Source organism: Trichechus manatus, unplaced genomic scaffold (assembly GCF_000243295.1).
Source record: "Trichechus manatus latirostris isolate Lorelei unplaced genomic scaffold, TriManLat1.0 scaffold00010, whole genome shotgun sequence".
NCBI classification, from domain to species: Eukaryota; Metazoa; Chordata; class Mammalia; order Sirenia; family Trichechidae; genus Trichechus; species Trichechus manatus.
In genome coordinates, this window is record NW_004443946.1 from 15,610,096 (window position 1) to 15,634,899 (window position 24,804).

The 24,804-nt window shown below is 39.1% G+C and overlaps 1 protein-coding gene across 3 annotated transcripts in view; it reads right to left on the bottom strand.

Annotated features, from left to right (window-relative positions):
• Positions 1-21,881, bottom strand: part of PPP2R5E (protein phosphatase 2 regulatory subunit B'epsilon) — a 166,277-nt gene extending 144,396 nt beyond the window's left edge. The window contains exons 1-2 of one of the 3 annotated variants that reach the window (XM_004370937.2): positions 21,288-21,881; positions 18,946-19,106 (exon numbers count right to left, since the gene is read on the bottom strand). In XM_004370937.2, the coding sequence (XP_004370994.1) occupies positions 18,946-19,102 (157 nt within the window). In that variant the 5' untranslated portion in view covers positions 19,103-19,106; positions 21,288-21,881. Of the gene's footprint in view, positions 1-18,945; positions 20,871-21,287 lie in introns of those variants that run through there. The other 2 variants (XM_012560046.2, XM_023726264.1) reach the window with 2 other exon arrangements.
• Between the last annotated feature and the right edge of the window lie 2,923 nt (positions 21,882-24,804).

Here is a 24,804-nt window from a genome sequence, read left to right on the forward strand (position 1 = left end):
AAAAAAAAAAAAAAAAAGAACCGTAACCACTTAATGTGTGGGGGAAAAATTACCTTTTTTGGAACTAAAACAGAAACTGTTTAGATGGTTAAATAAAAGCACTCAGCAGAGTTTATGGGCATAGTTTATATTTGACGTGTGGAAATAAGTCTTCAAGAAGAAAGAAAATTCCTGGAAATAGATCTTGATGATCTCTATTTCTGAAGATACCAAAGAAAGGCCTCCCAGGGTCACACACTGGTTTATTCAGAATATACACTGCATCGCCTTCAAGTACAAAGGACAAGGATACAGTCTTATCAAACTATACATAACAAAATGAAGAGCCTGGAAATGAAGTTTCTAGTAAAAGAAAATACTCCCAAATATTGTATAATCTTTCAAAAATATGAACCATTAAATTTCTCATGTTAATTAAAAATTGAGAAAACCACATCAAATTCTGCCACCTCTTAATTTTACACACTAATGAAGGGATGGAGACATGGAAAACCTAAAATTCACCTTCATAACTGCTGAAGGTGAGAGGTGGGGTAGGGGATGGGGGTGAGGAATTTCTGCAACAGCAAACAGAAATTTTCCTTTTTAACTACATTTGCTTAGGCTAGAATTAAAATAAGCTTTTTACATTTCCTGAACACACATTAAACAAAAGTAAAGACAGTTCAGGTGAAAAGAGAAAAGTCATCTGAGAAACTACACAGAGGAATAGAGCAGTAACTTTTATAGGGCTTATCTTTCATTAATCACAAAGAGCCAGAACTGGTGCATCTGACATAAATCCCTATTAGGCGAGAGGGGCCAGAGTGAGGGAAAAGACTAGAATAATACACTCTCTCCTTTAGCTCAGTCCTGCACTTATACATCCCTGGTGTATCTACCCAGAGGAGACTATATGTAAAGGTAGCACTGTCCAGGTCCTGGGTTCCAGCCCAGGGTTTTCTATGGTATATTTCAAGAACAGCTGCAAAGTGCCAGGTTAGTGCCAGCAGCAATTCTTGTGAACGAGCAAATCTCTGACTAAGTTAAATCCAAGATGTAACAGTAAACTGGACTGGGTTTATTGTCAAAGTTGCACTAAAATTCATTTAATGTTTGTATACTATTCCTGTTCTTCAAAACTGATCATATAAACTTGTTAGCTACTGTCAAGTTCGCCCCAGGCACGGGGTGACCCTATGCACAATGGAACAAAACACTACCAGTCCAGTGTCATCTCCACATTCAGATGCGGATCAGACCATTGGGATGATAGGGTTTTCACTGATGGATTTTTGGAAGTAGATTGCCAGGCCTTTCTTCCTAGTCATCTTAGTCTAGAAGCTCTGCTAAAACTTGCTCAGAATCATAGCAACACACAAGCCTCCACTGACAGACGGGTGATAGCTGTGCATGATGTGTGTTGGCTGAGAATCAAACCCAGATCTCCTGCACAGAAGGTATGAATTCTACCACTGAACCACCAATACCCCCAATCAAATAAACACTACCCAATAAAGACCCAACTAAATCTTAATATCTGAACAATCACATTTATTCATTCAAAAAACAAACATGTCTCCTACAGGTCAGACACTGTCCGTTCTCAATCATAGCTGGAGAGACTGAGGATAAAACCAGAAGAGGAAAAAATATGCCTAGAGCCCTTCAAAGCGCTTACACCCTTCGATGTCCAGTCTTTCACAGACTGGGCACTGTCCAAAGCAGCACGTTTCCCACCAACCAGAGCAGGACATAATCATAAACCCCCAGTAACCAGAGCAGGACATAATCATAAAACCCCCACTAACTAGAGCAGACATAATCATAAACCCCCACTAACCAGAGCAGGACATAATCATAAACCTTTGTCTTTAAAACTATGCCTAGTTTATCATACAACTACATTACATAAAAGTTGTCTTCATTTTTCAAAAAAAAAAACACCCTTTAGAAGAATATTTTAGATACAAGGCAGAAAAGAAAAAGGAATGAGTAATAATGATATTATAAAAAGAAGAGTCAGCACTGTTTTATATACATGAAGCATTTCTTTCCTGCCTGAAAGGATGGTTTCACTCAACAAGTATTCACTGAGCAGTGAAGATGTCAGGAGTCACTATCCCAGGCACTGGGAATACAGTCATGAATGAAATGGTCCCTGACCTCAGAGATGGAAATAATACCACAGCTGTGCCTTCCATGTGTCAGGTACTGTTCTAGGCATTTCACATGCGTCACTTCCAAACTAATCCTGCAAGGCACATGATATTACCACCCCCTTACAGGTGAGTAAACCAAGGCTCTGAGAAGGTAATTTGTCCAAGGTCACCCAGCTTGCAAGGAAAATTAGGTGGAATTCTAGAACCCTTGCTGGTCTGGCTCACAAATCTATCCTCTTTCCAAAACTCTACCCTGATGAACATTTGTATCTTGATCATCAGTCTCCCCTAGTTTCTCCAACTACTACTGTACTTCTGACCTGGCCATAGCACTCCATGGCCCTAAGCAAACTCACCTGCAAAACAACTATAAGGGAGGGGAAAATACAAAGAGAAGGAAAAAAATACGTATCAAAAAAATTTTTAACAGATGGGAGAAAAAAAAAACCATAGAGATACAGTCTCAAGCTTATAATAAAGCTGAAATTAAATAGTATACACACTTAAAATACCCTTCCTTAACCGAAGCTTTCGTTTTTCAGTCTTTGAGTCTCTATTTAAAATCTATACGGTAAAATATAAGAACTCAAAGTAGAGCAGAAACATCAACACTTACCAGTTAAAGAAGACAACTGGGAAGAGGATATTCTAGTTGACATTCTAGTTCAATCTAAACTTACAGAACTCGAACTGTCAGTGACTTCTTGGAGCCCTGGTCTCCCTCATTATATACCGACTTCAAATACATGTACATATTGCTTTTTGAAAATTATCAATCACTGGCACTTATTTTACTTGAGTTCAACATGAAAGGAAAAAAATCCACTACGGTGAGTACATTTTCCTGTCTTGATGGACACTGAAGACATGTAAATGATGATACTCATTATCTTAAGTATAAGAAATGAGTGGTTTGGACATTTTAATAACCAGTTTCCCATGAGGGGGAAATAGGGGGAAAAAAACTTTTATAAGTCTGCATAAAGACCAAATACAGGTTTTATTACAAATCAAAATTACATATACACAAAAAACCCATAATTTCAGTTCATAAAAGTAGCTTTAAGTAAAAACTCACAGATGAAGAAAAAATGTTTAACACACATGAAATTCATATTTTAAGCCACCTACTCCAAAGACACTTTTGCAGAACTCCTAGCAACCACCTTAGAATTTTTTAAGACTTTTCAATTCTCCCACTTAATGAAAAAGGTTAGGTTAATAGCTATTTCCTATTTGTCCAGATAGCATCCACCGAACTCTCGACTACATTTAGCAACCACCAACAGTCCCTCCTATATTTCACAGTGACGATGTCCAGTGTCTTCACATACATCCAATCCCCCTTCCCCCTCCCCCCCACACTCCCTCTAACTCACCACACGCACCCGTGGGGGAAAACAGGTGAACACAAAGCTTTAACACCTGTCATAAAGCAACACAGTTCAAGCTTGGCAAGGCAGTTCTTGGGTTTAGTAATGTACTGACTTTGACAGCTTCCAAATGTTACTTCACTCAAAAATTCTTTTTAAAGTTCATTAGCAAATGCAATATATAAAGTGAAGGATACAGCGATATACTATCTTATTTGATAAACAATTCAGTCTATGAATGGATTAAACAAATAGGTTTTAAAAAACAAACACCCATTTCCCCAAATATAAGTGCACAAAAAGAGATCATCTTTATAAGATCAACTTGAAATCCAAGACTTAAGACTCAATTAATAAACAGCGTTTATAAGTAAATAATAATAACAGCAACAACAATGACAAAGAAAGCTAACATTTATATAATACTTTCCATGAGCTAAGCCCTGTTCTAAGCCTCAAACAGATTAACTCATTCAATCCTCCCAAAACCCTATGGGTAGGTTCTCAATCTCTCATCTGGTACCCATATTTCTTCTCCAAATAAGTCAAGCAAGACTTCCCAGGTATCCCATCAAGAAAAGAGGTGAACTCCTCGATCATCCTTGCATTTACAGAAAGAAATGAGTATCAATCATTAACTATGATACCCTGATATAAAGAAATTATTCTCTTAAAGGACAGTACACAATTCTAAACAGCCCTGCTCAAAAAATATGGGATACCCTTCTAGCCAAGAAATGTAGGTAGGTAATTGTTCTACGTTAACACACACACAAAAAAATAATACTATCTCATTAAGTAAAATTATGAAGAAATACAACTGCACCTAGATTGTTTTAATAATACAGATGTGCATTCACAGAAATGCATGTTGTTTAACCATGAAATTATTCTAAAATAATTTTGAAATTCATTAACTATTTAGGCACTGAGAGTAGTCATTTTAAGCACTAGCTGTTAAAACTCTACAGCCATTTATTTATTTTGCTGCACTCTCTCACAGGTCAGAGTCTGAGATAATTATAGACAATGTTTTCCTCCTTATGTAAACCATCACAAATCTAGTTCCGCTTCAAATGCTGGTACTAAAAGGCACTCCACTCAATTTTCACTACCCACAGAATGCAACACAGATAACTCTCAATAATTTAAATCATAATACCTCAGGAAAATTTTAAATAAGCAAGTGGCAAGGAGGTGGATTCAATTTTTAACTTCATTCAATTTATCAAATTTGAAATACTTCCAATTATTTATTTTTTCAATCTTTGCAGTAACCAAAACACTACCAATGTTAACTGCTTTACCTAACTGTGGTTTTACTGTTGCTTTCATTTTCAATTGGTGCTAACGGTAATTTTAGCTCTAAGCTTCTAAACGTTTATTCTCTGAATCAATTAAAGCTACTGTATTGTCTCCCACTATTCCAAGCAGTAGTTCGTTCATAAAACTATGAATTAAAACATGTGAAAACTTACAATCATGCACTTTAATAATACAATGTTATCTATAGAGCATATAGCTGGACCAACAGATGCATTTCACTTATAATTTTGAAGAGACTTGATATTTTTTATATGTATATTTCATGTTTGTACAGGTAGTCCCCGACTCAGGACGTATTCAAGTGAGGACAAACCACACTTACAAGCGTCCAGTTTTTTTTTTCATACGTCTTACCATTAGTAATATGTACTACATATAGTATTGCAGCTCATAATTTGCTGATGTTACCATTCTCATTCCAATCCCTAAAGACAAATAAAGATCGAATTTATACAGATATTGATAACAAAAGGCAATAATAATGAAAATTTAAAAAAAGAGTGAGGTATTCAACTTATGTCAGCATCAACTTATGACACAGTCATCAGAACGGAACCCCGTAGTAAGTCGGGGACTACCTGTAGTATAAAAGTAAATTGGTAATATAAAAACAAAAGTAAGTAATGACTAAGGAAGTGATTTATTTTCAAAGAAACCTTAGTATCATAAAATATGACAAGCATCAATTTACCAGGCTAAGTGAACTTTTTTTAATTCCAACTTCTGCAATAAGACTATCATAAAGTAACCTTCCATCATAATGTCATCAATCATCAAACTCATTGTCGTTGAGTCAATTCCGACTCATGGAGACCCTATAGGACAGAGTAGAACTGCCCCATAGGGTTTCCAAGGAACAGATGTTGGATTCCAACTACCAACCTTCTGGTTGGCAGCTGAGCTGTTAACCACTGTGCCAAAATGTAGCACAAGAACATATAAATATGAGGGGAAATACTATTCTTTACCACTGGGTAAGGGTGATTTATGAGTGATTTATATATTCTGTGGTTGTATTTATTTGTGGGTGTGTACAAATGTCCTTAGGATCAAGGACAAACTCCTTAGCCATTCTGAATGATCTGCCCCCACCCCACACATACAGAGACACACAACCTGAACAGCCCCATCCACTCTCTTACCTCCAGGTACAATGGCCTTTTTGAGAAGAACCTCTTCAACCTTCCAGCCCAGCCTTTAGATCTCAGCTTAAACATCACTTCCCCAGAGAAGCTTTCCCTGAATGTCCATCCTTTTTCTTCAATAGCACTTATCACAGTTGGAATTATATTGTTGCCTCTTTGATTAATATCTATCTCTCGGAAGGAAAGCAGAAACCAATTCTATTTGTCTATCACTGTGTTCCCAGAGCAGTGCCTGGTACGACATACAGCAGAAATTTGTTCAATGAATATGAATAAAGGAATGAACGAATGAAAAAATGAACAAACTAGTTTGCACAACCCACTGGAACAATTATAAAAAATGAGAATTTCACATCCTTGGAGGAGACTGGAAGGAGCCCTTGTGGCACAGTGGTTAAGTGCTCAGCTGCTAACTGAAAGGTCAGCAGTTCAAATCCACCAGCCGCTCTGCAAGAGAAAGATGTGGCAATACACTTCTGTAAAGATCATAGCCTTGGAAACCCTACGGAGCAGTTCTACTCTGTCCTGTAGGGTTACTATGAGTCAGAATCGACTCGATGGCAACGGGTTTGGTTTTTTTTTTCTGGTTGGAAGAGACTGATTTCGCCAGATCATTTGCAGGCTCCTTTCATAGCTGTTTGCTTCATACTTTGAAAAGCATTTATACACAATGTATGTCATTTAAGCCTCAATATAATTCAAAAATATGAGTACTGTCTTAAACCCAGGAGTATCTAAAGTATATACCATTTATCAAACATCCCACTAAACCAAAAAAGCCTAAATTCCACAATTAATTGAAATGCCTTTCACAATGTTAAGACATAAATTTAAATACAATAAAATATTATCAGATATCCTTAAGAAATGTCTAACTCTAGGTAGTGAAGTACGAAGTTTTCTGAGCAGCCAGAGGTTAACCTTTTGCATCATGGTTCCTCAAACCTGAAAAACTTACAGGTAAATCTCCTCCCAAGATCCAGCCACACTCCAAATCAGCCACACCCTAGACTGAAACTACTGAGTTTTAGAATATCTTAAGTGTTTTTGATTAAAATATCTTTAAGCTTTCTTAAAGTAAAATGAACATTATTTCAAGATGACTCCGGTCAACTGTTAAAAACACAAATTAGGTCTGTTAGTTGCAGACGGAGTCCAAGAGGCAAATGTAGATGGATGTATGGGAACCGGGCAGAAAAGAAGGCCTGAAATTTCCTTTTACTTTAAAAAGTCCCTTGCATCAATTTGCTTTAAAGTCATTTTGACTTTTGCTCACAAATTAGAGGGGAACACCGGTCCTCTTCAACAGTGATGCGTGCATATCTTTCTGAAAAATTAATTTAGTGAGACAGAGGTTGAAGTAGCCTTCTGACCCTCAAAAATCTCCTCTTTTGCTATAAATGTTCAAAATACTCATTCAAAAAACAAAAAAAAGATAGTAATAAGTACCGCGTGCCTCAAGTGTACAGCACATGCAACAGCTGTGATTTCTACTATACGGAGTCCCTAGGTAGTGCAAACAGTTAAACGCTTGGCTACTAGCCGAACGACTGGCAGTTTGAAACCACACAGAAGCACCTTGGAAGAAAGGTGCAGCAATATGCTTCTGAAAGGTCACAGCTATGAAAACCTATGGAGCAAAGCTCTACTCTTAAACACGTGGAATCGCCAGGAGTCGGAATCAATTGGACAGCAACTTCTTTGGTTTCTGTTTGGAGTTTTTTGTTGTTGTTGTTGTTATAATATAAAATAGCTCAATAGGAGCCTAAACCCACTCTGAATTCTCACTATATTTGCTTATGAGGTATGGCAAAGGAGTATCCCCTACCATTTCCAGATATTGTCTTCTGGGGGCACCTCGGTGAAAGGCTAATTCCAAAGCCTGTATCTTCTTTATTAGAAGACAGTAGTTTTCCTGAAATAGTGTCAAGTCTCAATTTTCTCCAGGTTGTTTTTAATGTTTTAACATTTTACTCTGAATAGTATTCCAGGCACAAACAACTCTGAATTAATTAAAATTTAACGTTACTGTAAGACGAAAGTCTTTCATGGTGCCTACATAACAGATGAACTATTTTTTTAATTTAAATTTTTTTATTTTTTCCCATACAAAAATTTATACATACATTGTTATGTGACCCTAACTGCTCTCCCCATACTGTGACAGAACACTCCTCCTTTCCACCCGATTCCCCATGTCCATTCAACCAGCTCCTAACCCTCTCTGCCTTCCCATCTCACCTCCAGACAGAAGCTGCCTGTTTAGTCTCTTGTATCTACTTGAGCTAAGACGCACACTCCTCACGAGTATCACTTTATGTCCCACAGTCCAGTCCAATCCCTGTCTGAAGAGTTGGCCTCGGAAATTATTTAGTTCCGGGCTGATAGAGAATCCAGGGGCCATGCTTTCCGGGGTTCCTCCAGTCTCAGTCAGACCATTAAGTCTGGTCTTCTTACTAGAATTTGAGTTCTGCACCTCACCTTTCTCCTGCTCCATCTGGGACTCTGAGTTGTGTTCCCTGTCAGGGCGGTCATTGGTGGCAGCCAGGCACCATCTACTTCTTCTGGCCTCAGGCTGATGAAGTCTCTGGTTTATGTGGCCCATTCTGTCTCTTGGGCTAATACTTTCCTTGTGTCTCTGGTGTTCTTCATTCTCCTTTACTCCAGGTGGTTGGGACCAATTGATGCATCTTAGACAGCCACTTGTAAGCTTTTAAGACCGCATATGCCACTCACCAAAGTAGGATGCAGAACATTTTCTTAATAAGCTTTGTTATGACAATTGACCTAGATGTCCCCTGAAAGCATGGTCCCCAGACCCCTACCCCTGTTACTCTGTCCCTCAAAGCGTTTGACTGTATTCAGGAAACTTCTTAGCTTTGATTTAGTCCAGTTGTGCTGACTTCCCCTGACAGATGAACTTTCGCCAGATATCTTCCCTCACAACACTGTGTATTCTGAAACAAGATCTGATTTCACAGGGCTGACTCTATGAAAGATCAATGGCAAGCAGATAGATAAGGGGATGAATATTTATTAAGCAACCCATCACACATGAAGCAGTTTACCCACACTATCCTACTTACTTCTCACAACCACCTTGGGAAATATAAAGTCTCATTTTACAGAAGTGAACACTGAAGATTCAAAGAGGTTAAACAACTGACCTCAGTTCACAAAGTCAGGATTATAGCCTAGATTTGAACCCATGACCTTTCAACTACCCGTATCCACTGCCATCAAGTTGATTCCGACTCATAGCAACCCAATAGGACAGAGTAGAACTGCCCCATAGAGTTTCCAAGGAGCGCCTGGTGGATTCGAACCGCCAACCTTTTAGTTAGCAGCCGTAGCACTTAACTACTACACCACCAGGGTACTAGTTCCCCAAAAAATGGAAAGATGAGCATTAAGGTCTCCACTATAGGAATGCTACCACATTCACCAAACCCTAAATACCTTGTGGCTATTTAAAACCCTAAAAGCCCTAAATACATGCCTTTATCATGACAGTGTTCGAGTCCCAAAGCGGTACAGAGAAGTGTCTTCTCCCTCTCTACCATCATGAGGTACCCAGCTATTCTTCTTGTCCTGTCCTGCCTCGTGGCTGCACTGGCTGATCTCCTAGAGGAGCCCAGCATCCAAGGTCAGTGTCACCACCCACAGTGCTGCTGCTGGCCTGGTTGCTCTCCTTGCTTTTCTCTTCACCGCTTTTCTTTCTCTTCCGTCTCCTCATAAGTTTCAGGGTTCTCGCAAAGAAGCAGGAAGATGATTCACTTAGTAAATCATCCAACCATAGCCTGAGCAAAATCACTGTTAGCTCCAGTTCTCACCTGTGTCCAGTTACTACTATGTACATAATGGAGAAGGTACATGCTTTGGAGCCAGACAGGTCTGGGGCTCCAACCCTAGCTTTCTCTGCAGGACTAGACAAGTTACTTGACCCTCAGTTAATAGCAAACATCCCTTACTCTTGGTGTTGTTGGAAGGTGTAAATGAGATACCATGTGGAACACTGCCTGGCATGTGGCAGAACCAACAGTGCTTCTCTTCTTCATTGGTTACTAGCAAAGACAACCTGAAGAGCTTTTCCTTCCAACTTCTTCCAGATCCACAGCTGCTCCAGCCAAAAAAATACTTTTTCACAGATACACTCAATTTGACCATTGGTAGTCCTATTCACTCATCTTAATTTTTCAAATGGCACTGATCAAAAATTTCAAAACCACCACACTGCAGTAATGTGGTAACTTCTAATTTCGAACATCTTTTAAACTTCTGTTTGGTATCAAAAAGAATTAAACATCAGAGAGAAAAGCAGGAGAAGAAATGTCTTGTCATGAGATCTCCCTCCTACAGGGAGGGATTATACGACAAATTCTTCCTCTCTGCTCTGAGTAAGGAAACTGACACCCACCACCCAGAGCAGCGATTCCTAACCTTTGGGGAAACTTCGGGAGTCAGACGAACGCTCTAAATACTTCACTCAGGAAAATATCAATCTGCAGAGAGACACAAAATACTGTCTGGAATTTCAGGAGGGTCAAGGGCCCTCTGAAACCCACCCAAAGACCACAAGGTAAGAGCCCTTAACAAAGAACCATCTGTGATACTCCTTAAACTGGCAAAATTCTCAATTCACATCTTGTTTCTTTATGGTACAATAAATTCAAAATCCTGGACAAGAACCTCAAGACAATAAACTAAGAAAGAAGTTTTCTCATTCAAATCTTCAACAAACATGGCTCAAACCTAAAGAGAAACTCCTATTTATGGTTCACTCTTTGAAACAAAATCTCAAAACAAAGCTCTGCTCTGTGCCAGTGCAATTGTTGGGGAGCGGATGGGGGGAATTAAGTATTAGAACATCTATACATTTTATTTTTCAATATCATCCTTTTAAATGTTCTGTATTTGTATATGTTTTTAATGTACATATTTCCATAATAGCACATGTATATAACGTATAAACAGATATGTAGGCATACAAGGGGCGTACTCAAGTTATTTTTACTGGTAGGTGTAAGCAATTACAAAAAAAGTTCAGAGATCCTGCCCTAGCAAACAACGACCAAAATAAGCCTATCTAACAAAAATTTTACCTGCTAACTGTCCACAAATGGAATTTCCCTTGAAAATAATAGCCACTTTAAGTTCTTACTCCTGAAATGAGAAGCCAATCTGAAACAACTGACATTATTAACTAAATAGTAATGCTGAGATCGTTCCATAAAAACTAGTTCTCCTTTTGGCTTTAAACTGAGAACTCTACCTACTCCATATTTTTCTTCCTTAAATGGAAATAATCCATGTAATGTATTAAAGGAACAAAAATCAACTAAAAAACACTGGTAAGCATTTCCCATTGTAGTTTTCCCTGTAATTATATCATTTTAATATTCTTCAACTCCTACAATGTACCTAACACTGGGCTAAATATTTTACCTGCTTTATGACATTTAATCCTCACACTGACTCTATGAAGTGGATTCTATTACTCTCCAATTTTAGAGATTAGAAAACCGTGCCTTAGAAGTCACGTCGCTATGAACAGTGGACCTAGAATTCAAACCCTAGTGTGTGTGACCCTAGGGCCCACACATTCACCTGAGGGTATAATGTAATATTCATACATTATTATACTGTTCAATTGAGATGTTTATTTTATGCTCAATTCCACTGTAACATAAAAGTAAGATTCCTTATTTCTCATAAAAATCTTTAAATACGCAGGATAAAAAAAAATTTTTAAGTAGCAAAACAGGCTGTCATCATTTGCAAACAAGCCAAAGAACTACCTTAGCCTTTCAAAATACAAAGAAACTCTACTGTTTTTTCCAAGCACTACAAAATCTAGTTAATATTAAGAACCATCATTATTATAAAGTACAAGTTTTACAGACAAGAGAAAATTTGACCATAAAACCCTGCTCTGAAAATCCCTTATAATGTTCAGATATGCCAGTTTCTCTTAAACCACATAAAGAAAGAAAGTCTGGTAACCTGATCAGCCTATAATTCAGTCCCCAAACACCAGCAGAAAAAAGGGATTTCACTGTACTTAACATCTTAACTCTTGCAAAAAACGCAAGTGATAAATCCCCCAAAGTAAAAGGAATCACTCTTAGCACTTCATACATAAAATTCATTCCATCCTCTCTCCATAAGACACCACTTCTGTTTTGTAACCTGAAATATGCAGAATTACCAGGGCACAAAGCCCCTCAGCAATTTGATCCTTTAAAAATAAACAATCTTCACTAGACAAGTTTATAGATTTGTGTAAGTTACAAGTTGAAACAAAATTTACAGAGACTGGATTCTGGAAAAAATTTTTTTAAATATTTATGAAGGAAAAATAAGTGCCAAAGCATGGCCAGTGGATTCTCTATCAGCCCAGAACTAAAACAATTTCTGAGGCCAACTCTTCAGATAGGGATTGGACTGGACTGTGGGACATAAAGTGATACTCGTGAGGAGCGTGCCTCTTAGCTCCAGTAGATACAAGAGACTAAATGGGCAACTTCTGTCCGGAGGTGAGATGGGAAGGCAGAGAGGGTTAGGAGCTGGTTGAATGGACATGGGGAATCGGGTGGAAAGGAGGAGTGTTCTGTCACAGTATGGGGAGAGCAATTAGGGTCATATAACAATGTATGTATAAATTTTTTAATGGAAGACGAACTTGAAATGTAAACTTCATTTAAACTACAACAATAAACACAAAAAAAAAAATTTTTTTTTTTTAAAATAAGTGCCTATACTACTATATGGAGTCCCTGGTTGTTGCAAACTGTTATGTGCTCAGCTGCTAACCAAAAGGTTGTAGGTTCATTCGAGTCCACCCAGAGGCGTCTCAGAAGAAAGATCTGACAATTTACTTCCAAAAAATCAGCCACTGAAAACCCTAGGGAGCAGAGTTCTACTCTGATACACATGGGATGGCCATGAATCAGAGTCTGCTTGAGGGCAACTGGTATACTAGTATATATGTGCTAGATGTCAATTAACAATGTTCATTCATTTACTAACAAATATTTATTGAATGCCAACTATGTAGCAAGCACTGACCTAAGCCCTAGACATAAAACAGACAAGATGTCTACACCCAAAAAAGATAATATTCCAATGGAAGAGGGGAGACAGATAACATACAAGTGAACAAACATGCAAAGATAAAATAATTTCAGATTATGGTAAGTGCAATAAAAGAAGCAATAGGGTAACAGAAACTTCAAAGAAGACTATTTTTAAAAGTCACCCCAGGGAAGGTCCCTAAGGAGGTCCCACATTAGCTAAAACTGAATGATATGGAGGACTGAATGATAAGAACCACCTCACCTTACGAGGAGATTGGTTTGGCTTGATGACATCCTAGAGGGACTCACAGTATGATGAATTCTGTTTACAGCTTACAATGTTTTATGGCAGGGGTTCAATGCATATATAGGCGTACACACAACAGCTAATATGGTACTGAGAAAATAATAACAACTTCTAATCTTTTAGTCTAAGCCAAATGCTCTTAACTATGAAGAGGAGAGCAGGAATGGGAGGGCTGGATCTTTGAGAATCTGATGAAAGCAGTGAATTCTCTCCTTCAAAAACATGCATGTACACAGAAACATTACATATCATTTGAGGAGGTTCTTGGAACCTTAAAGTCCATCCACGATGCATGTCCCCAACCAGAAATCCATGAACCCCAAGTTAAGAACTAAGCAGTGATTATCAAATTCAGATGGGATGGAATATAAACGCAAGCTGCTACCCTACTTTTATGTGATGAATAAGTCAGGAATGCTTACTCTTCATTTCTTTTGGCCCGCATAAGACTCTGTACGGGATTTGTCTCTACGCTACAGAAACAAACTATTAGGCTATACAAACAAAAAATATTCCTGCCTAAAAGTGAATGAATACTTCTGAACTAAAACTAAGTGTAAAACTTCACACATGAAAATGCTGTAGCTTGGCACTTAGTTTTTTGCAAGATCTTATAATTCTTTCCCCAAAAGAAAATATCACCACACTGTTTCAAAGGTTAACTTTTAACACCTATTAACTTAAAGACGTTCTTCCAGCTCAAAAGCAAACCTTATAGTCATTTTCTAAAACTGAACCCATACACTCACATGCAAATTTAGTTGCCTAAAGAACACCCACCATGTATCCAAGGTACAAATTCAATAATTCTTAACTTGTTTTGTATCAGACACCACTTTAAAAATCCGAAAAATGTGATAGAATTCTCCCCATAAGATATGGACATACACATGCAAAATGTGTACACCATTTTGACCTGTTCGCTGCATTTCAAAATTCAATCCTGGATTTAAGAATCTCTACACAGAGCCCTGGTGGCACAGTGGTTAAGTGCTACGGCTGCTAACCAAAAGGTCGGCAGTTCAAATCCACCAGCCTCTCCTTGGAAACCCTATGGGGCAGTTCTAGTCTGTCCTCTCGGGTCGCTGTGGGTCGGAAGTGACTCGACGGCAATGAGTTTGGTTTTTATACCTAATACACGAGAAAATTATGACTGGCTGCTTCTGGCGAAGGGAGCAGAGAACTAGAACAGGGCTAGGAGGGAGATTTTTCACTATATATCCTTTTGTACCTTTTGAAATTTGAATGATGTGACTGTATTACCTATTCAAAAAAATGAGTAAGTTTAAAGAAAAAAGACATCACACTAAATAATGTCGCAGGATACCAACACAGTAGGTGAAAATCTCCAAATAAAGATGCTTAGAATAGCTGTTCTACTAAATTCAATAAGTCTGCAAACTGTGTCTTCAAATTCTGGGGCTGAAACGGTTCATGACTGCCAAACTACGCTCCTGTTTCACAATTTTCAGAGAGGTTTCCATTTTCAACTTTTTGCTAGGAAAATATAAAAAGTCAAATAATACTTCAACAGTATTCATATTCTAACTTCTAAAAATCTCAGTTAAGCAACAATAGCTAGTATCTATTTATTATTATTATTATTTTTATTATTATTACCCAGTTTTACAGACAAGGAAACCAAGGTTTTCAGGAGTTAATTCACTTGCTCAAAACAACACAACTATTAAGGAGAGAACTAGGAATTTTGTAGGCAACGAAGCCCGTGCACATTCCCCCACGGGACACTGTATCACAAAAATAACAAGGAGGATGGTAAACACTAAAACAGAGGACATTATTCATTTGAAAAACTGTTTTTATTGTAAATATTAATTTAGAGCATTCGCTGATCATAAGAATATGGAATTATACTGCACATTCCTGCTTTACATTATCCAAAGCAGATACAGACGAACCAGGAAGAATTATCCCACTCAATAGACAGAAAAAAGGTACAACCATTAGAGTTTCAAATTAAGAATTTTTATAACCTTACAAACTGTCACCCTAAAAAGAAATAAAAAATGTAAGCTGAACCTTAAGCCTATGGTTAAAAATTTTACAAACAAAAAAAAAGCGTTTTCATAGAGAAAGCATGTTATAGAAACACAATGCTAGCAGTCTGAAGATTCCAATACCAAGAGGCAAAAAGTTTCTTCCTGCTGATTGGCGCCTTCAGTCATCATAAAACCCATTGCCATCGAGTCGATTCTGACTCATACCGACTCTACAGGACAGAGCAGAACTGCCCCATAGGGTTTTCCAAGGAGCAGCTGGTAGATTCGAACTGCCAACCTTTTGGTTAGCAGCCGAGCTCCTAACTACTGCGTCACCAGTCATCATACCTTTTGCAATATTTAATAGCGAATGCCCAAACTATCTGCAAAACGCCTCAGAAATGGAGAATGAATTGTAAGGCGAGAAATAATGATGCCACCTTCATTATAATTCCATCTTCAAAGAATTGGTATTTTTCAAAAACATTTCACTCAAATCTAAACTTATAATTTCACTCAAATCTAAATTTAAAGAATCTTTTGAAGTCAAAGAGAAAAGAAAATAAGGCATGGGAAGATAGGGTGGCGAGAGAACATAAATCATCTAACCAGATACTAATACTACTTGTAATTATTATAAGTACGTGTGCGTGTGTGACAGTGCGTGTGTGTGTGTTTGCCTAAGTGTTTAGTTTGTCATTATTAAGTGTCTTAGCTAGATAACTGTCAAGGCTTGCTGTCATGTTCTGCTGTGTAGGCACAAGCAAGGCATCCAAGTCTTCACTTTTCTTATCAAGCACATAAGGCTCTAAACCTCAACTGGGTTTTCCTTATCAGTAAAATGAGTAAGACCCCTTCAGGCTCAAAAATTTTAGGACTCTTAAAACATTTTCAAAGTAAATAAATACGGAGACAATTCAAATGTTTATATTTGCCAAGTTCATCCTACATTTTCATTACACATAGCTGGGGAAAAGGCAGGTCACTATATACTTACAAAAAACTGCATGCTAGTGCTGCTTTCTATAGAAAATAACATAATACAAATACCAAAACCCCACTCCACCTATTAGAAAAAAAAGGTAAAATAGATGAAACTTTCCATTCGCTTTGAGTTACAGTTCTGCAAGTAAAGAGACTTTTAAAATGATAAGAATTCACAAGTCTTATCAGTCAAATATTATTATATATTCAATAAACACCCAGATAACAAATATACACCCAAGAGTAATCATTACTGAATACCTAATTTCTGCACTTTCAAACATTACATCTTAAAAAGATGAGTTATATAATTACTATGTTTACACAATTTCCATTTTCAAACTTCCCTGAAAAAAAGACCTGGAGAGCATCTTTTACCTTTTTCTTTAAGCAACTCACAAAATTTAATTGCAATTTATAGTATACCCCAAATAAAATTAACTCAAATCTTCTAATTTAGTCAAATCAGTACTATAGAAAAATTAAATCAGTAACTGTCCTTTGGCAGGTATATATAATTTATTCTGGGAATTAATCCTAAAGCAATAGGAGGGAAAAAATCCTAGAAAAGAAATTCTTCCCACATTTTCTTTGTATTCCAAAAGTAATTTCCTAAAAGTTGGTGAGAAGACAACACACAAGTAAAAGTTAATTCACTGTAAGAAAAGAAATGTCATTTAACAAATTCTGCATTCACTACAAAAATTAAGAGCAAATATACATCTCTGAAGTCTATATCTGATTTTACTTCTTTATAGGCAGATATGGAAATTTATGGAGTGAGTTCCAGAATATTTACCTAGAATCTGCTTACTACACAAGAACCACTCTTAGGTAGTCTGAAATTAGGGTTGTGGATACATCTAGTTTTACATGATCCTGTTGCTCTCCAATTCTCCCACGCTGGCAAAATATTCAAGTTTACAAAAATCATATTCTTGGAAAGCAGAATTCTTGCAAAATTTTCAATACAACTTGACTTCACGTAAATGGAAAAAAAAGCGACAACAAAATATTAAGACATGTACCCAAACTCTGCTCCGGCATGCCTGTTTCATGACCACAAAACCAATACTCTGGCAATGACTGGTCAGTAAGTTCTAATTTAACTGTTTACCCTGAACCCCAAGAAATTAATGTAGCAATAAAGTTTAATTAGATTCCATTTAATCCTGAAAATGCTTTATCTGCTTCCTCAGAATAAAGTCCTTTGCCAGATATAGGAGCCAATAACTATTACATGTCTACTTCAGATTAAACAAGTTACTAAAGAAGTCAATATGCCTCCCAACTTTGTACGTCAAGCGTGGTTAGTTTTATCTCTAGAGTTTTCCCTTCCTTTTTCTTCCAAAGCCTCATAAAGAGTATTTTCATTTTTAACCAACAAAATCTTTAGCCAAAATTTTCTCCCCAAAACTCATAAGAGCTCATCTTTACTAAGTGGTACATATATCATCTTTACAGTATTCAATATTCATTTAGTTTCCACCAATTTCAGGTATAAACATCGAAATACTACTCATGACTCTCCCTGCCTTTACCAAAAAAAAAAAAAAAGGGTCACACGGGAAACATAAAAGTTTGAAATATTCTAGACTAAATTTTGAAGACCTTTTCCAATCTAACTGCAGTTTTTCTTGCAATACCTTATGATTTCACAGAACTGTTAGAGAAATAAACGTGCCTTAACAAACTAGCAAACCAGGTTATCCGATTTCCTCCCAGTCACTGAAGTACACTGTGTTGTTCGTGGCCCATCTCTCTCTACTCTTTAAGTATTCAGCAGACAAAAGTCCACCTTAAAAGGCAGACAGTTTTACAGTTTGCACTATATAAAAGCTGTGTTCTGATACATTTCAAACAATGCCTATTCATAAACATGAAGCAAACAGAAGAAAACCAAAAGGGACAAAAAGTATACACACACCCAAACAAAAGTTAAAAGGTCTAATTTTGGAGAAACAGTTCTCAAAAGATCCCTTTCCACATTAAAAATTTGTCCTTAATTCATTCCAAAGAAAAGAGAACAGAGGTGTTAAACAAGTGTGATTATCATTTATCTTTTCCATTTGTACTATAAGAAAGCAAGAGTGCATGCAATCAATTACAAACTGACCATTTTTTCTCAATTTTTAAAAATGAATTATTTCAAACACCATTTTCTATATATAAGTTATGGTATCATCTCCTCTACTAGGTCTATTTCTTGTGACTAAAACTGTACAATTTGTAGTTGTCATTGCATACAATGTATCTACTTAAATGCCCATAGAAGAAAAAATGAAAAATACAGACCCAGGCACCTTAAAAGTTTTTCTGGCATTCAGTTTTTCTACTTGTCAGTGTGAGAGATTCTCCTGATAAGAAGTTTCTTTTCACTTGTCCATAGCTATTAGATTAAACTGAGTCCTTTAAAAAGGAGAGTGGGTATCAGGTCACATAACAAGTAACTTCAATGCATCTAAAGCCTCCCCTACCCTCAATTTGCAACACAGAATTTTAACAGATACACGAAACTCCACAAGAAAGGAAATTATATTTAGAGAGAGAGATCAACTGATAAAGGAATCCATCACCTAGTCGTAAGCCTTACCTTTTAGCAGCGGCAGAGGTGTTAACTCAATAGGTTTGCCCTGAGACCTAAACTGTGAGGAACTCTGCGACCTCTTCTGTCTGGCTTTTCTGACGGACTTCCGAGAAAATCCGTCTACTTTATCCACTGATGGAGGAGTAGTTGGTGCTGAGGACATATCCCTACTGAAGAGAAAAAGGTATCATAAACACATTCCCAAGGAAGTACACAAGTGATTTATACAAATTCTAAAACTCCCATATACAGTATTCATGAAAATGGAAATGTATACACTAAAGAAAGTAAATAAAATAAGAAATGTCATGTCAATGGAAAAACATGAAAATCTGGTGAAAAATGAAAGACCATAACTATCATGTAAGCAATATCATGATTCTAATGTACTGTGCTACACCTGTTATTGTAAGCATTAAAGATGTTCATTTAGACTTGAATAACTCCTCGAAGTCTTTTGCCCATTTTTTCTAACTGCAAAGCTCTTATTCTTGCGATTCCTGAAGTAATTTTGGAGCTATTCTGATGCTGGAAAATTTCCATCAATACATTTTCCTAAGATACTTAATATTATGAATGTGCTCTGGAGTTGAAAATCTTATTGCACTTCAAGAATCTACACCAATGCATCATCACAGCAAGGTGAAATTTATAATTACTTAAACTACCTAGGCTGGATTTTTAATGCAATGTGCTGTTAGCTGTGATAAACTGCACCACACGGCAAAATGAGGACAGGCTAGACTACTTTATAACACATAAAAGGCATACTTAAAACCATCTCAAAGAAGTTTTTTTTTTTTGAATGAAGCCACCTTAAGTTATTAAAGCTTCATAAACAAAACTATGATGAAATCATGTGCCAAAGTTGAACTGAAAACATAAATTCACAGCCTATTTAGACAATCAAGTTGAGTTCCCTTGAGTTCAGACCTTCAAGTTCATCATCAAACACCAATTTTCATTCCGTCGAACTGAACAGTTCTTTTGGATTTTTAACCCTCTCAAATTACTAAAATGAAGATTATTTCCTAAAAGTAACAAGCATTGAGCTCAATTTCATTCACCAATTTAAACAGATGCCATCATTTCCATGGCACTGAAGGCTCCATGCAAGATTAATGGTAGAGTCGGACAGAAATAATTTATATGAGGGAAATGCTGAAATGCAATTACTTACCTGTCATCCCAATACAAAAGACAAGTTTTTTTTTTTTTTAACTTCTAAATGAAGGAGTAAGAGAGTTCTTCCTGAACATGTAAGAATAAAGTTATTTGTATCACCTAGACTCTGACAAAGTAAAAACAATAAAAATATAAACAAAAAACAAAAAGAACACATGACGTTCAGGTTTGGAATTTTGAAGTCTTGTTTGGGTCTATTAAAAACAAAAAGCTTTAAAAAAAAACCTACCTATTTAGCCTTACATATGTCACATATCCAAAAGGGAATTGCAAACTATGAGTGGCTATGCAAAATGTAAGATCACTTGAAAATTTCACAATGACTGCATCAGCGAGAAGCTCCACATCACATTTCTATGTTGTAAATTTAGGGGCCGCTTCTCCTATCTGGTATGTGAATTATTTAGATTTCACTCTAACCCTAACAACACAAGATTTCAGTAAATCCTGTTCCTCCATCACTTTTATCTTTCTTCTTTACTTCTCATCTCTAAAGATTATATATAGTAGCAATTTTTTTAAAAAAATCATTTGCCCCTATGCCCGCGGCCCAGAATAAACGTCAAGGATCTCAACCCTAAGGCGCTGCAGAACTGAACGAGCAGTAGCAGCGGATCCGTGCAAAGCCAGGGGAAACAGGTTTCGCCCCGGACCAGGGTTCCCGAAGCTTTATCATCCTCTAAACAGCCGGCGCGGGGCATTTATGAGGCTCAGGATAATCCAAAGGGGGAAAGAAGGTGAAGGGAGGAGAAAGACAGGGAAGGGGTTCGTCTGTAGGGATCATTACACATTGCCTTTGCTCCCACCCTCCACCCCAAGTATTATAGAAAAGAAGCTGCTACAGAATCCTCCTCACTACAAGCCCCGCTTTCTCCCCCGCCCCCGACAGCGGATAAAGGGAGACAAGAAAACGCCTCCAAACCCGGAAGGTGGAGAAAAAGCGGGGGGGGGGGGTGAGGACGGAGTGAAATGGGCGGCATCAGAAGCATTTCCAGGTAAATCAGACAAGTGGCACAGGCGCTCCCTCTCCCGCACTCCACCCCACCGCACCCCTCGCATGCCCGGGTCAGGCCTTCCAGGGGCCGGTGCCCCTCAGCTTCCACAGGAGGTTGGGGAGGAGGAAAGGAAGCGGGCGAGCCGCGGTGCAGGACGGACGAAGTTACCTTGAAGCTTCTGATGTAGAATCCGAAGATGATCTGTGGTTTCGAGGAGTGGGAGTCGGGCGAAGGGGCCGCAGCGGGCGGCGGGACTAGGACGTGCAGGGGGAGGTCGGGGCAGCGGCGGGGAGCCCGGGGCGACGGCTGTCCGGCGCGGCTGTCCCTCCGCGGCGCCTCTAGGCCTCACGGCCGGACCTGAATCTCAGCTCTCCGGCGGCAGTGGCGGCTGCCTCACGATCCTCCCCCGCGGACCCGTCCCATCAAATCGGCACCGACCCCGTTGCGGCTCCGCCGGAGGCTCCTCGTTCACATTCCCGGCGGGCGGCGCCTCTGCTCGTTGCCCCGGACCCGGCGGCGGCGGCGGCGGCGGCGACGACGTGGGGAGGGGATGAGAGAGGGAGGAAGACTGGATCCGCACCGGCAGCAGAAGGAGGAAGAAGGAGAAGGAGGAGGAGCCGCTGGAGCTGGAGCCGCCGCTGCCAGAGCCGCCGTTCGGTACCCGCGGTAGGTCCCAGTCAATGCCCCTTTCTCTCTCCTATTGTCAATATCACCGGGCGGCTGAGTCCATGGCACACGCGCAACCGAACCTTCTGGCCAGCAGCGCCCGCCTCCGGCGCCCGCCCACTGGAGGCTTCAAACGGGAAGCGAGGCCTCATTGGCAGGCGTCCGCCTTCACTCCCAGGCCAGCATGTTCGGCTGAGAACTGATCAGGGATTGGCGGCGGGGGGGCGGGGGGTCGGGAGGGTGGGAAGAGAGAAGGCCAAGGATTGGGCCGAGGCTTGAGGTACCCGGATGAAGCCGCGATCTCCGAGTGCGCTGCTGCTGCTTCCGCCAGGCGGTTGGGTAGATCGAAGGGGGGAGTCACAGCCGCCGCTAGGTTTGAGAGCAGCTCCTTAAACCCGAGAGGTGTGTGACTGGCACATCATTGAGATAGGTTTCCGCGCATTGCGGAGCCTTTGGGCGGCTGTCGTCTTCAGCCAGAGGATTCCGAAGGCAAGTGTCGGCTGAGAGTGGAGTAGCCCCTTGGGCCTTGGCTACACCCCCTTCACCGGCCGGTGTGACCGCTCTAGGGTCGGGGAGACCCACTCAGGATGGGACCCATCGCTGCATAAAAAGAAAAATTCCCCTTCCCGCCCCTCTGCACCCCTGCTATTGTATAAACGGTTCCCTGCAGCCCGCTGTGAAACCCCCCAGCAGTCGCTCTCCGCTGAATCTTTTAGGAGGCCTGGCACCGAAATCTGAATTTCTGTGCCCTAGCCAAGGGTTGAGTAACGGTTCGCATTCTCCCTCACCGCGCCTATATTTCAGTAAACCGCAATTTTGTGTATCACCTCCCTGGAGCTCCTGTAAGCCTTGGTGAGGCCAGCGCTTGTGTGGATATGCAAGTGGGAACGCTGTCGCCATGCTCTACAATCATTCATTCACATCAACTCAAAGAGACCCAACTCCATGCCAGGAATTTGCAGGATTTTAATTTGCATCGTGAATCCGAAAGAGTTCATGAAGAAACTTCACTTTAGCTAGAATAAGTGATAAAATAGAGAAGTGTCTGCATCCTAGGTGAGCCGCAGGCCAAATAGTGCTTTTCTAGAGAATGCTCTTGGACTGTTAACGCTATTTCAGTGCATGCTATATACATTTTTTTGAGAGAGAAAAAAAAAAATGGTAACTGCAAATACTAGAGTACCAATTGTTCAAAACGTAGAAAATGAAAAATTAACATTATTCATAATCTCTCCACCTAGAGATAATCACTGTTAATATTTTGGTGTATTTCCTTCCACTATTTTTTCTTTTTGTATTAATGTGTGTGTGTGTGTGTGTGTGTGTGTCTCACTCTGTAGCCTAGTTTTTTTTTTAATATGAACATTATATCATTTTTTATACAGCTAGGTAATAGAACTATATAAAAATAAAACTATGTATCATATGTACAATTTATGACAAAAAATGCATTGTGACATTGCAGGGATTGCAGTCAATGTGACAAAACAACTTGTGTATAAATTTTCTAATAAGAAACTAATTTGCACTGTAAACTTTCACCTAAAACGATAAAGTAAAATAACACAGGTTAAAAAAAAATAATGCATTGTCTTTCTCTTGTTTGTGTTGTTCAATACTCAAGTGCTGCAAATGTCTGTGTACATGCCCAGAAATGGCTTTTGCGCAGAAAAATAATTTTGTGCTAGGAAAGAGTAATATTCCAGCACTGAACAAAAATAGGAAGATGTCTGTCTTAGACCAAAGTAGGCTTCCCTTACTCATTCCAAATGATTGGCCACTATATGAATAATGCCCATATTTGCTCTGATAAAGTTCATCGCCTCTAAAAAGCCAAAACAGTTGCCGTCCATTTGACTCCAACTCATGGCGACCTCATGTGTGTCAGAGTAGATCTGTGCCCTATAGGGTTTTCAGTGGCTGATTTTTTCAGACGTGCCTTCCTTCCCAGGCACCTCTGGCTGGATTCAAACCTCCAACTTTTTGGTTAGCAGCAAAGCACATTAACCATTTGCACCACCTAGGGACTCCTCATCACCACTAGGCCCTATAAAACTGTCTAGAAAAATCACCAGTCTAGCTCCTACCTTCAAGAAACTTATATTTCCACATCTCAATTTCCTGATCCATTCTTCATGAAAGTTTAGTGTCCCAGCCAAGCAGAAATCTGTTTCCTCACTCTCTGATTCGGGGTAAGTGCAGAATTAAAACCAAGGAAGATTTTGAAGCCAACTCAATTTCCCTTGGCAACAGTAGAGCCGTTAAGGAGTAGGGCACGTTTGAAATGCTCACAGCTGTTGCTTAGAATGTTTCACATTTAGTAGAGTGGGGACTTAGCTTGCAAATTACGGATCTCTATAAAGACAATTCCTTTCAAAATCATTTCAATTTCTATAAAATGGCTGAGTAACCAAAATAAACCAAAACCAAACCTGTTGCTATCAAGTCAATTCCGGCCCATAGCTATCCTGTAGGGCAGAGTAGAGCTGCCTCATACGGTTTCCAAGGCTGTAAATCTTTAAGAAAGCACACTGCCACATCTTTCTCCCGCAGAGTGGCTGGTGGGTTCAAACCGCCAACCTTCTGGTTAGCAGCCAAGCACTTAACCACTGCACCACCAGGCGCCTCTGAAACGAGCAGGTCTTTTTAAATGGAAACATCCTTGTCTATTTGAGAAATTGTTCTGTGGGCCGATGGTCTCTAAAGGAGTCCATACATCCCACGGGCTGTGTGCACTCCAGACATTGTGCAAAGCAATCCATTTGGGATGCAGCGGAAGAAAATATGAAGACAGCTATTTATGCTTAATTTTAATCTAAAAAGAAAGACATTGCACAGAAGGACAAATATTGTATAAGACCACTATTATAAGAACTCAAGAGAAGGTTTAAACACAGGAGAAAACATTCTTTGTTGGTTACAAGGGTGGGGAGGGAGGGTGAGGGTTATTTACTAACTAGATAGTAGATAAGAATTATCTTAGGTGAAGGGAAGGACAGCACACACTACAGGGGAAGTC